At 39.1% G+C, this 13,794-nt stretch overlaps 1 protein-coding gene across 1 annotated transcript in view; it reads left to right on the top strand.

Annotated features, from left to right (window-relative positions):
- The first annotated feature begins 1,228 nt into the window (after nucleotides 1-1,228).
- The window catches only part of LOC131947390 (uncharacterized), an 87,482-nt gene continuing 74,916 nt past the window's right edge, over nucleotides 1,229-13,794 (top strand). The window contains exon 1 of the mRNA XM_059308605.1: nucleotides 1,229-1,481. Coding sequence (XP_059164588.1) covers nucleotides 1,242-1,481 — 240 coding nt within the window. The 5' untranslated portion in view covers nucleotides 1,229-1,241. The remainder of the gene's footprint in view (nucleotides 1,482-13,794) is intronic.

Here is a 13,794-nt window from a genome sequence, read left to right as displayed (position 1 = left end):
GTTGTGGTGTACATTTTGTGGTCTAGTTGTTGTGGTGTACTAGTCGTGTACATGTGGTGTAGTTGTTGTGGTCTGGTGGTTGTGCTGTTAAGGTGATATACTCCATAGAACCACTTCCAAAAAGGCGCTACATGTTTAAACTATAACACGCACTACACATCATATTCTAATATCTCCAAATAGCCATATCAACTGCCATCTTAGCTTATGGTTTGCCAATCTTTAAGTAATAAACTTGATTCTTTTGACTAGCGTGAATTTTCAATTTTCAGTTTTAATTTTCCTTTTCCCCTTTTGTTTTGATCGTTTTATTCTCCGGTTATTATGTTACCAACTTGTGCTAATCCCACTTGACGCAGGTGGGGTTTTAAATCGATCTAGCTCCGGAGTTACATTATCTTCCACAAAGATAACACAAATTTGTAGACTGCTACATCAGCAGATGATGCTGATTATACATCAGTTTGTAGCGAAAAGAAAATTAATCTTGTGTTGGAAGCTTATAAGCTAACGTTACTTACGATAACCGAATTTATAATTCTTAGTTAATAAGAATTAATTAAGATTAATTAAGCACTATAATTAGATGTAGGTTGTGATTATATTTTTTCTCTCTTCCAGATCAAGTACAGGATAAAGCGCGGCAATATCTAGTGGCTTCAGGGAATTCCCACTGAGTCTTTCATCAACACACCCCGCCTTGCCGTGCGAAATATTTTGATAACAGTTTGGATTTTGTACTGCTAAGGTGTTTACTAGCATGAATTTAAGATGTGGTTCTATATCGTTGTTGGAGATTTAGGCCAAGCCATGTTTTATTTAAAAAATGGATGAAACAACGGTAGAAAATATTAAAACTGACAAATTACAATAAATGAAATTAAAGTATTTTAAATACAAAATTAAAGTTCATTAAGCTAAAGTGATAATTATGTTAAATGCATAATTAAAGTTCATTAAGTTTCAGTGATAAGTATTGGGTGGTATAACGTTGAGCAATGTAAGAAAATCTTCAGCAAAAAATTTGCCTGCAAAAGTGACGCTTTAGTACTATGATATGACGCAGTCAAGATATGAACCATGTAAAGGGACACCCCAGTGGCACGATACTAAATTTTAACCACCTAAGGTACGATTCAAAATCTGAACCTTCTAAAGTGATTGATTAGTGCTATGATACATGCAAAAGTTGCATCGGAGCCCACGGAGAAAAGAAACGAAATAAAACACAAGCCTCCATTATGATGGTGTGTGCCGGCATGTCCCAACCGGCAATTGCCGGCGCGGCCACCAACGGTTGCAGTGGCCCCACAGGCTCCACCTGCGACATCCTGCAGGCGTCCCTGCCAGGCACCAGCCTGTCGGTGAAAGGGGAAAACCCTGCGCACCTGCATGACAGGCGACAGCCGCCATCTTTGTTGTTTGGATTAAATAACCAAGACGACCACGGTAGATGGGACACCCGTTCTGCTTACATGAGGGTGAGTTGAAACATTTGTTGACATGTTGTTGCATTTTTAAACATGAGAGATAACCATACCCTAATAACGTTTAAAAAATTTGTTAACATAGTTTTAGGTCTTTACACACAGTCGAAAACAGTACACTAGCAAATTAAAAACAAATGTGTCTAAATATTGACAATATTGTTACATTTATAAAGATAGAAGAGTACAGAGCACTAATAAATTAAAAAAAAAAGTTTACATTTTGTTACATTTTTAAACATAGAAGTTAACAATACATTAATAAAGTTTAAAACCATGTTTACATTTTTGCACCAATGTTACATTTTTATAGTTACAAGAAAACAATACACTAATAAAGTTTTAAAAACGTGTTTATAATTATATTGTTACATTTTTAAACAGACAAAAAGAATACACTAACAATGGTTATAAAACGTGTTTACAGATTGTTACATTTTAATAACGTTTAAAATCGTGTTAACGTTTTGTAACAATGTTACATTTTTACACTTACAAGAAAACAATGCACTAATAAAGTTTTAAAAACGTGTTTACATATTGTTACATTTTAACACTAACAAGGAAACAATACACAAATAAGCAAAAGTCATTGGATAACATTTCATATTCGGTTCAACGAATGTTTACAAATTAAAATAAAAACGTAATCTAATTTAATTAAAAAAAAAAGGTTTAATCTCGTTATGTTCGGCCAAACAAAAAAGAAATAAAAATACCGTGGTGTGGAAGTGTCTACATGTCGTCACGATGAGGAAGCGAGGATTCAAACCCACCACCACACATCCTAGTGCGCTACATCTTGACCACGCGGTCTGTAGCAAAGTGTAGAAAATACAAACATTTTTTAATTGACGACTTTATCATCTTAAAAAATTAGTTTTCTTCTTTTTTTTTCCGGGTCTCAAATTTTTTATACCCCACCCCCCATAAAAAAAATAAAATAAAAAAATAAAAATAAATATAAAAAATATTGACCAAGTATTATCCGTGCATCCCAACGATAAAAACCTGGTATAATTTACTATAATCCGCATATCCAGCTTAAGGAACTAATATAATCCATATTCTCTACATCAAAAAACAAATACAATCCCTATATCCCAACAGGAATAATTAAAATTTGTACATCCCAAAGCAACGAGTTTTATCCCTATCCCCAACATTAAATACTATTCGATAGTTCCTCTCCTCAACCACTACAATTACAGTACTCCCAAATTTAAAGACTATTGTATAGTCCCTCTCCTCAACATAATCAAAATACCACTACTATTACAGTACTATTAACTAGTACTATGTTTTCAACCCCCACTTCACGACAAAATCCAGCCTACGCCCATGTATTGTAACAAAGGTCAATGAAGGTAACTGTGTCACTACTGTTTTAAATTTTAAATCAAGAACCATTACTCTCTACGATGGATCTTTGCTTACAGTGTGTTTAACCGATTATTTCCCTTAGCCAAAAAAATCTATACAAGCGCGACTGAAAATTATTCTCTTTGAAAAAATATATTTTCTTCTTTAAAAATGTTTATATTTTACATCATTTATTATTTAAAAGAAATCTTAAAATGGAACGCTAAAATTTAGACCTTTTTTTATAGAAAGTAATTTTATTCTTAAAATTGTTCAAGCTTTTATTCCACTAGTAAATTTAAAAAGTGTGAATATTTGTATCAATATTTGATGAGCATTTCAAGGCGACGCCGGGTCGTAGTGGAGATTTCAACTGTAAAAAGAGCATTATGACGTCATAGAAAGTCTGAATAAAATGGAAGGGTTGGGGGGGGGGGGTGGAGGACGGGGGGGGTGGAGGACAGAGAAAAACTTCTTGACGTCATTGCCAGCGTTTTGAGTTCGTGTTTGATATTAAAGACGCGTGACGTAGTCGCTGTTTTTTACTTGAGTGATGTGTGTGACGTAGTCAGTGTGTAGGTGACGTGTGTGATGTAGTCGGTGTGTTGGTTATGTGTGACGTAGTCGGTGTGTTGGTTATGTGTGACGTAGTCGCTGTTTCTTACTTGAGTGATGTGTGTGATGTAGTCGGTGTGTTGGTTATGTGTGACGTAGTCGCTGTTTCTTACTTGAGTGATGTGTGTGATGTAGTCGGTGTGTTGGTTATGTGTGACGTAGTCGCTGTTTCTTACTTGAGTGATGTGTGTGACGTAGTCGGTGTGTTGGTTATGTGTGACGTAGTCGCTGTTTCTTACTTGAGTGATGTGTGTGATGTAGTCGGTGTGTTGGTTATGTGTGACGTAGTCGCTGTTTCTTACTTGAGTGATGTGTGTGACGTAGTCGGTGTGTTGGTTATGTGTGACGTAGTCGCTGTTTCTTACTTGAGTGATGTGTGTGACGTAGTCGGTGTGTTGGTTACGTGTGTGATGTAGGCGGTGTGTTGGTTATGTGTGACGTAGTCAGTGTGTTGGTTATGTGTGTGACGTAGTCAGTGTGTTGGTTATGTGTGACGTAGTCAGTGTGTTGGTTATTTGTGACGTAGTCGGTGTGTTGCTTACGTGTGTCGTAGTCGGTGTGTTGCTTACGTGTGTCGTAGTCGGTGTGTTGCTTACATGTTCTTGAGATTAAATATGTGAAAAGGATGCATTTATTTGGAACACGTTGCAAAAATTATCGGCTCATAACTTGATTTCAGCCTCAATATCAAGAAGATTTTTAAATTCACCAACTACAGATATTTTCCTTGACCGAATTTATGTATTTTATATTGATCAACTTTATATATCTTATATTGACCAACTTTATATATTTTATATTGACTAACTTTAGATAATTTATATAGACCAACTTTAAATATTTTATATTGACCAACTTGAGATATATTGACCAACTTTAATTATTTTATATTGACCAACTTGAGATAATTTATATTGACCAACTTTATATATTTTATATTGACCAACTTAATATATTTTACACTACCAGATTTAGATATTTTAGGAGATCATCTTTAGATACTTTATTTGACCAACCGTAGATATTTTACATCTTGAAACTTAGATATTTTATTTAACCATTTTACTTGACCTGTTTAAATATTTTATTCGACCAACTTTTAAATATATTAAATCACCAACTTCAGTAATTTTCTAGCATCAATTTTAGATATTTTACTCAACCCGTTTTTAACTATTTTACCCAAACATTTTTTAACTATTTATTTATAATCTCAGAATTTTTGCTCTGCCTATACCAGAGTTTCTTCCAGGCGAAGCCCCCCCCTTCCCCCCCCCCCCCAAAAAAAAACTCTACCGCCCTCCCCGAACGAAATGAAATTTATATAATTTATATAGAAAATATATACATATATACTTTTAACAGTGTCCCCCCCCCACGAAGAAAGTCTATCGCCCCCCCCCCCCCCGAAAATTTCAAGTGCCCCCCCCCCCCCCCCCCCGGAGAAAAAAGTCTGGAAGAAACACTGGTCTATACTCAGCTGAACAGAACATGCCTCCCCCCCCCCCTCTACCCATACTGAAATAAAAAACCAACAACCAACAACCCACCTCTTAGTTGTAGGTCGCCGATGTTGGTAATGACTCCCCTGACGTCATAGCCCAGACGTCTGCTAGACTAAGATGACCATTGTTGGACCAGACGTGGCGTGCTGTCAAACGATACATATGTCTTAGAATTTTTTTTCATTTTTTTCTTACACTTCTTTGATGCCTTCCGAATGTTCAAACTTGTTAAATTTGTCATTTGTCGAGAAATATTTTTGATAAGGTATTAATTCAGTTGCTGTAGAATTTTTTTTTTTTTGCAAGATTTTTTTTTAAAGTTTGAATTTCGAAGAGGGAGGTGGGGAATGTTTGGGTTGTATAAAATCTGATGAATTATTCAAAAATTCGATTTTTAAGCATTGGGAACGAATTGGAAGTTAAACACACTGTCGGCGTTTGTTTGAGCTGTGTTTGTTGTGTTGGTTACTGGTGTGATTCGCTTTTGGGTGATTGGGGTTGTTTTGTTATTTGTATGATGGAGTCGTTTTGTCGTTGTATGATTGGCGTTGTTTTGTCATTTGAACGATGGATTATTTTGTCATTTGTATGATGGATTATTTTGTCATTTGTATGATTAGGGTTGTTTTGTGATTGTAGGATTGGGATTGGCTTGTCAATGTGTGATTGGAGTTGTTTTGTCATTGTGTTATTAGGGTTGTTTTAAAACAACTTCTATAACAACTAGATCTCTAAAAACAAGTTGACCTCTAATAACAAGTTGACCTCTAATAACAACTTGACCTCTAATAACAACGTGAATCCAAACAACAAAACGATCTGTTAACAGCGTGCCCTCTACAAAATGTCTTGCGGGTGCCAATTTAAAAAAAAAATGGAATATACTATTTTAAAACCAATTTAGATAAAACAAACAAGACACTAATTAATAAAATAAAGAGCTAATTAATGAAATAAAGAGCTAATTAATCAAATAAAGAGAACAATTAGTGAGAACAGAAAAACAACTTGTTTAATAAATAACACTCAGTATGACGGTGGGGAACTGTGAGCAACATGATGAAACAACTCACAACAATAATAAGCATTGGCGTAGCCAGGAATTGGTCATGGCAGGGGTTCAAATATTTTTCCATATGTATAAAATTATATATATATATATATATAATATATATATATATATATATATATATATATATATATATATATATATATATATATATATATATATATATATATATATATATATACATATATATATATATATATATATATATATAGGGGTGTGAGTCCAAGGGAGGTCTTTTAACCCCCCAAACCCCCAACCCCAGTTGCCTACGCCACTGATAATAAGTGGTCATTTGATTGGCTGTCAGCGTAAAGTTAATTGTGGACATTATTTGTGATTGTACAGGTGTTATCTTTTATACCAGTTTTTGGTAAAGTCATGGTGTTTTAGACCTATTGCCGGCAGAGATCCTGGTTTTTCTATCACCAGCCTATAAGGTTATGCCAGTTTCCGGTGTAGGTCCTGGTTTTTATACCAGTTTCCGGTACAGGTCCTGGTTTTTATACCAGTTTCCGGTATAGGTCCTGGTTTTTATACCAGTTTCCGGTATAGGTACTGGTTTTTATACCAGTTTCCGGTATAGGTCCTGGTTTTTATACCAGTTTCCGGTATAGGTCCTGGTTTTTATACCAGTTTCCGGTATAGGTCCTGGTTTTTATACCAGTTTCCGGTATAGGTCCTGGTTTTTATACCAGTTTCCGGTATAGGTACTGGTTTTTATACCAGTTTCCGGTATAGGTCCTGGTTTTTATACCAGTTTCCGGTATAGGTCCTGGTTTTTATACCAGTTTCCGGTATAGGTCCTGGTTTTTATACCAGTTTCCGGTATAGGTCCTGGTTTTTATACCAGTTTCCGGTATAGGTCCTGGTTTTTATACCAGTTTCCGGTATAGGTACTGGTTTTTATACCAGTTTCCGGTATAGGTCCTGGTTTTTATACCAGTTTCCGGTATAGGTCCTAGTTTTTATACCAGTTTCCGGTACAGGTCCTAGCTTTTATACATTTTACGACATAGGTCCTAGATTTTATCCAAGTTTCCGGCAGAGATCCTTGTTTTTCTAACACCGAGCTATAAGCCATAAGGTTATACCAGTTTCAGACATAGGTTTTAAATTTTATCCCAGTTTCCGGCAGAGGTCCTGGTTTTTATAAATTTTCCGACATAGGTACTGGTTTTCATACAAGTTTCCGGCAAATATCATGGTTTTCATACCAGTTACCGGCAGAGGTCCTGGTTTTTATACCAGTTACCGGCAGAGGTCCTGGTTTTTATACCAGTTACCGGCAGAGGTCCTGGTTTTTATACCAGTTACCGGCAGAGGTCCTGGTTTTTATACCAGTTACCGGCAGAGGTCCTGGTTTTTATACCAGTTACCGGCAGAGGTCCTGGTTTTTATACATTTTCCGACATAGGTACTGGTTTTCATACAAGTTTCCGGTAGAGGTCCTGGTTTTTATACCAGTTACCGGTAGAGGTCCTGGTTTTTCTAACACCGACCTACAAGACGCCGGACATGATAATATGCGTGAGTGTGGTTTGGCAAGGCATTGCTGGTCCTGTTTTGGTCGTTTTTTTTTTGTTGCTTCTTGGCACACGTTTGTAGTTGAATAAAACAGTTGTGTAGCGTGGGACGACTAATTGGTGGGGGCAAGTCAAATGGTGGGACAGCGGCTTGCTTTTCTCTCGCGGTTGGCTCGCAATTAGATGAAACAGTTGTTTGAATTGGCCTCGTGGTTAGGCCCGGAGCACACAAGTGATCTTAAAGAAAGGGTGTTAATGTGCGACGTTGGATCAGTCTGGCTCCGGTCACTCAGAACCACTGTGATGCTGTTGGATCAATACGGTGCTAGTGATCTAAAGTCGTGTTTGGATTGCCGTGGCGTTAGATTAGTTTGGGTTTGCTGATGCACTGTGTTTTCTGTGGAAAGAGGGACCTTAATAATTATAGTAAACAGAAAAAAAGGGACTGTTACCGCTATATTGGTAAGCTGGATTTTCTTTACGAAACTAAAGAAAGAATTTGCTTTAGCAGCTAGAGAGATGTTTACTTGTTTATAAATACGCTGTTTCTATTGTTACGCCACGATATTTTGTTACGCCCGTTTTGACACAAATGTGACGTCACAAAAACGTTTCCTCTGGCTTAGGGGTGTTACGTCACGATCTTTGTTACGCTTGTCTTGTCACTAATGTGACGTCACAAAAAACGATACTCTGGCGTAGTGGTGTTACGTCACGATCTTTGTGGCGCGAGTCTTGTCACAAATGTGACGTCACAAAAAACGTTACCTCTAGCTCAGCGGTGTTACGTCACGGGAACTTGGATATTTCGGTCGTGACTGAAGTGACGTGACTGGTATACTTACATTCATTCCAGGGTAGTTGTTGCGATGAACACGTGATTTCTCTCGTGACGGCGACCGACGTAACGCAGGGACTTCTGTACGTGTCACGTAACGATTTATGTAACACCCAGGCTCGACATGAAACTCGTACACTCAACACTTTCTTTTTACGTTCCTTAGCTGACTTCAAGACCCCACTTCAATGATCCCTTCTCCGGACTGCGACCCCTCTTGCCAGTGACCCCTGCTCTAGACAGTAGCCCTTTCACTGGACAGAGACCCCTGCTCTAAACAGTCACAGTCTAAACGTGACCCCGACCCCAGAATTCGTGACTCTTCCTAACCGGACTTTGTGATATATTCTCGGCCTGGAATACCTTCTTAGAAATTTGCGAACCTCCCCATTTTAAAATTTATGACCCCTCTGACTTTGTGACCCCTTTTCTGACTCCTTTTTTGTAGTGACCCCTTCTCTTGAATTTGTGACTCGCTCCCCGATATTGGTGACATGCATTTACGGAGCTAAACAACATCTGCCTGTCTGACCCCCCCCCACACTCCAGCATACTGTCACACTCCACAGATAGTGCGACCCCTATGTGAACCCCTGCAAGTAATCGGTCACTCCTTTTCCGGAATTCACGACCCCTTCTTTAGATTTTGAGACCTCTCTTTTCGGTGACCCCCTCCGGAATAAGTCACACCCACCTCGACTATCTGACCCCCTCCATCCAAAAGTTATATGACCCTCCAAAACACCCCCCCCCCCCACTTCTATCTGTACAAATTAACCTTTGTACTTCGTAATATATTAACAAATTACGATCTATTAAAGCTAGTTTCAAGTTCCATAATAATTCTTTACTCTCTTTATTTTTCATACCGTAGGTTTTCAAGTGTGTTAAATGTGTATCTTTTATCTCTGTATTTCCCCCGTGCCGTGACACACCCACCCACCCACCCCTCCCCCCTCCCCCCGCACATACCCATTAACTCTATGAATATCCATTATAGCCATTTTAGTAAGCGATACCCCTTCTCACTTGGTAGGCGCAATTTAACATAGGGAAACATTTTATAGACTTGACCATTTTAACATAGGGAAACATTTTAGAAACTTGACCATTTTAACATAGAGAAACATTTTAGAAGCTTGACCATTTTATCATAGGGAAACATTTAAGAAACTTGACAATTTTAACATAGGGAAACATTTTAGAAACTTGACATTCTAGAAATGAGAGCGAAACAAAGCAAAATTTTAATAAACAGAACGCCGATGTTTTCGTTTAGCTATACTCTATCTTTCAATATATATATATATATATATATATATATATATATATATATATATATATATATATATATATATATATATATATATATATATATATATATATATATATATATATATATATATATATATATATATACATATATATATATATATATATATATATATATATATATATATATATATATATATATATATATATATATATATATATATATATATACATATACATATATATATATACATATACATATATATATATATATATATATATATATATATATATATATATATATATATATATATGTGTGTGTGTGTGTGTGTGTGTGTGTGTAAAGCTTCATGTTACCTATTTTAAAAGTTTTGAAGTTAAATATCAGAAACTAACAGCTTAACGTTCTTAAAATCGTTACGGAGCCGTATAAATCATAACGTGTCTAAATACTCCCCCCCCCCCCCACTCCACACTTAACTGTAAGATAACAGGTGTGAGTATTGTCAGAAACATTACCCCCCCCCCCCCCTCCCAAACACATTACCCCCACCCCTTCCCTCTCGACCCCAACCCCCGATTACCCACGGGTATGTTGACCCACAACCCCCCGAACACTTTACCCCCCCCCCCCCTCCCATTTCCTCTCATCCCCACCCCTATTTCCCCAATAGTAAGTTGATATGTCTGAAACACTACTCCCTCACTCGAACACATTACCCCCTCCCTCTCATCCCCACCACCACGAGTAAGTGAATACAGTTGAAATATGTCTGAAACATTAACCACCCCTCCCCCCCCCAGAACACGCCACCCCTTCCATCACCCCCACACCCATAAGTTATCACACTTTGAAATACATCTGAAACATTACCCCCCGAACACATTACCCCCTCCCTCTCATCCCCCACCCCCACAAGTAAGTGAACACAGTTGAAATATATCTGAAACATTACCCCCCGAACACATTACTCCCCTCCCTCTAACCCCCCCCCCCTCCCCTCGAGTAAGTGAACACAGACTCAGGGCCGGGCTAAGAGGACAATTAGTAAATTGGCGAGCCGGTGTTACATTTTACGACATCCCCTCACCGTCTTTTAAATCTCCTGGCTGAAATCGATCGTTGCATATCAAATTATTTAAGTCCCACCTGCCCCCCCCCCTCCAACAACACGCTCACACGTTGGGATGCAGGGGGGTGGGGGACTGGGGGGGGGTCTGGTTCGTGCTGGCACAGTCAGCTGATCTGATCTGAGATGTGACAGTGGTCAGTGCCGGTCTGTGGTGTCTGTCGCTATGGCAACGGTGGTGGTGAGAGTGTGGGTGAGTGTGTGTTGTGGGGAGAGTGTGAGGGTGACTGTGGGGAAGTGTGAGGGTGACTGGGGGGAAGTGTGAGGGTGACTGATCAAAGTGTGAGAGTGAATGATCAAAGTGTGGAAGAAAGTGTGAGGGTGACTGTGGGAGAAAGTGTGAGGGTGACTGGTAGAAAGTGTGAGGGTGACTGTGGGAGAAAGTGTGAGGGTGATTGATCAAAGTGTGAGGGTGACTGATCAAAGTGTGAGGGTGACTGATCAACGTGTGAGGGTGACTGTGGGAGGAAGTGTGCGGGTGCTTGTGGGGGAATTGTGAGGGTGAATATGGGAGAAAGTGTGAGGGTGACTGGCGAATATGTGAGGGTGACTATGGGAGGAAGTGTGAGGGTGACTGTGGAAAGAAGTGTGAGGGTGACTGATCAATGTGTGAGGGTGACTAGTGAAAGTGTGTGGGATGACAGTGTTATGAAAGATTTTTTGTGGGTAAATGGTGAATGTATGAGGATGATTGTGTGTTATGGTGAATGTGTGTGGGTGACAGATGAATGTGTGTGGGTGACAGATGAATGTGTGTGGGTGACAGATGAATGTGTGTGGGTGACAGGTGAATGTGTGTGGGTGACATGTGAATGTGTGAGGTGAGTGTGAGTGAAATTGTGAGGGGAACTGCGTGCTACGGTATGTTCATGAGATACACCATAAACGTTCAACAGTTGTTTCAAACATTAATGACAGCGTTTAACGACTTCTCCCATATCAAGGATGACAGACGCTGTTTGCATAGCTAAAAACGTTTGAACTGCGCGAGGTGAGGAATGATTACATTTCTATCTGACTTAATTGCAAAGCTATTTTTAATTCATTACGTCATTGTAATTTATATGACAATAAAGATATGGCATCTAGGCATTCAAGCAAATAACACATCTAACGAACGACACACCTAACAACACAATCTAACAACACACAGCTAAAAAAAACATCAACACATCTAATTCAACACACATCCTGATGCCGTAGTTCGGCATTTAGCAACATTGATATGACATCTAGACGTAGAGTATAACACACATCCAGATGTCACTGGGATGTCACACATTTAGATGTCACTGGGATGTCATACATCTAGATGTCACTGGGATGTCATACATCTAGATGTCACTGGGATGTCAAACATCTAGATGTCACTGGGATGTCAAACATCTAGATGTCACTGGGATGTCAAACATCTAGATGTCACTGGGATGGGATGTCAAACATCTAGATGTCACTGGGATGTCAAACATCTAGATGTCACTGGGATGTCAAACATCTAGATGTCACTGGGATGTCACACATCTAGATGTCACTGGGATGGGATGTCACACATCTAGATTTCACTGGGATGGGATGTCACACATCTAGATTTCACTGGGATGGGATGTCACACATCTAGATTTCACTGGGATGGGATGTCACACATCTAGATGTCACTGGGATGTCACACATCTAGATGTCACTGGGATGTCACACATCTAGATATCACTGGGATGTCACTGGGATGTCACACATCCAGATGTCACTGAGTTGTCACACATCTAGATGTCACTGGGTTGCATGCCACCACAATACAATACCATTTCAGAGTTTCTTCCATGTATCTCTTCGGAGAAGGGGTGGGGGCGAAACCGTCTACCCACCCCCCGCCAACAAAATGAGTTTATATAGAAAATATATACTTTTGCCTGTGTCCACACCCCCGGGAATTTTATTCCACCCCCAAAGAAAATTTCAAGCCCCCCTCCCCCCACCCCCGAGAAAAAAGTCTGGAAGAAACAATTATAACAACATTGCTTTCACTAACTGGGGCTATTGACGACTTTCCCCCAAAAAAAACAACCCAAAAAAACAAGTTCCGTCTCTTTAGCTGTACATGTTAAACAATCATTCTATCAATCATTGTAGGTCGCATTGGATACTGTTTACTGGAGGCAGACATTCGGTGTTAACACTCCTATTGTTCAAAGTGTAAATTCTTTATTTTGTGTCAGTGTTTCTTTCAGACATTTTACAATGTGGAGCGTTACAAACTTTCAGGAGAGGGTGGCACTTAAATTGACGAGGGAAGAGGGGGTGTACACGAGTTTAAGTATACATTTTCTATATAAAAATTTTTTTTCCTTCTATTTCTTCGGGGAGCGGGCGTGCTCCGGAAGACACCTACAAAAGAGGTGCCTTTAAACTTTCGGGGCAGGGGGGTGGGGAGGAGGAGATATATTAATGAGGGGATAGGAAAACACTTGTTTTGGAAAATAGGGCTCGGGGGAGGTGATAGTGGACGTGCTTTGGAAGGGGGGGGGGGTCATCCCTAGAAGATATACTTGAGAGAAGTTCTGAACTCCGTTCATGACTTCATTGTTTCTTATCAACCCCCGACTGCAGTAGCTTGTGGGCTTATTTATCCTAAATATGAAGGACAGAAACACACCAACGTATCCATTACCTAAAATAACGAGAGGGGGAGAGCTTATGCAGTAAAGCGGTCTCGCCTAACGACCGAGCAAGGGGACGGGTGGGCGGCGGGGTCCCCCTGGCGGTTGATCCCCAAAGTCGTTGCTCCTGTCATTATCTCCTGACGACATGCGGCTCATGGTGCCGTGCGCCGTTTAAGTGCTCACGTTAAAATAGCCATATGGCTGTTACATACCAGTCGAGTGGGAGGGAGGGGGGTGTTGGTTAGATGTGTAGCAACTGGTGCTAGAGTACATATATATATATATATATATATATATATATATATATATATACATATATATATATATATATATATA

This window comes from Physella acuta, unplaced genomic scaffold (assembly GCF_028476545.2).
Source record: "Physella acuta isolate Inbredline_101_S28 unplaced genomic scaffold, ASM2847654v3 ptg000057l, whole genome shotgun sequence".
NCBI classification, from domain to species: domain Eukaryota; kingdom Metazoa; phylum Mollusca; class Gastropoda; family Physidae; genus Physella; species Physella acuta.
Note: the sequence above shows the minus strand (reverse complement) of the source record. Positions and strands in the feature narration are given on the sequence as shown.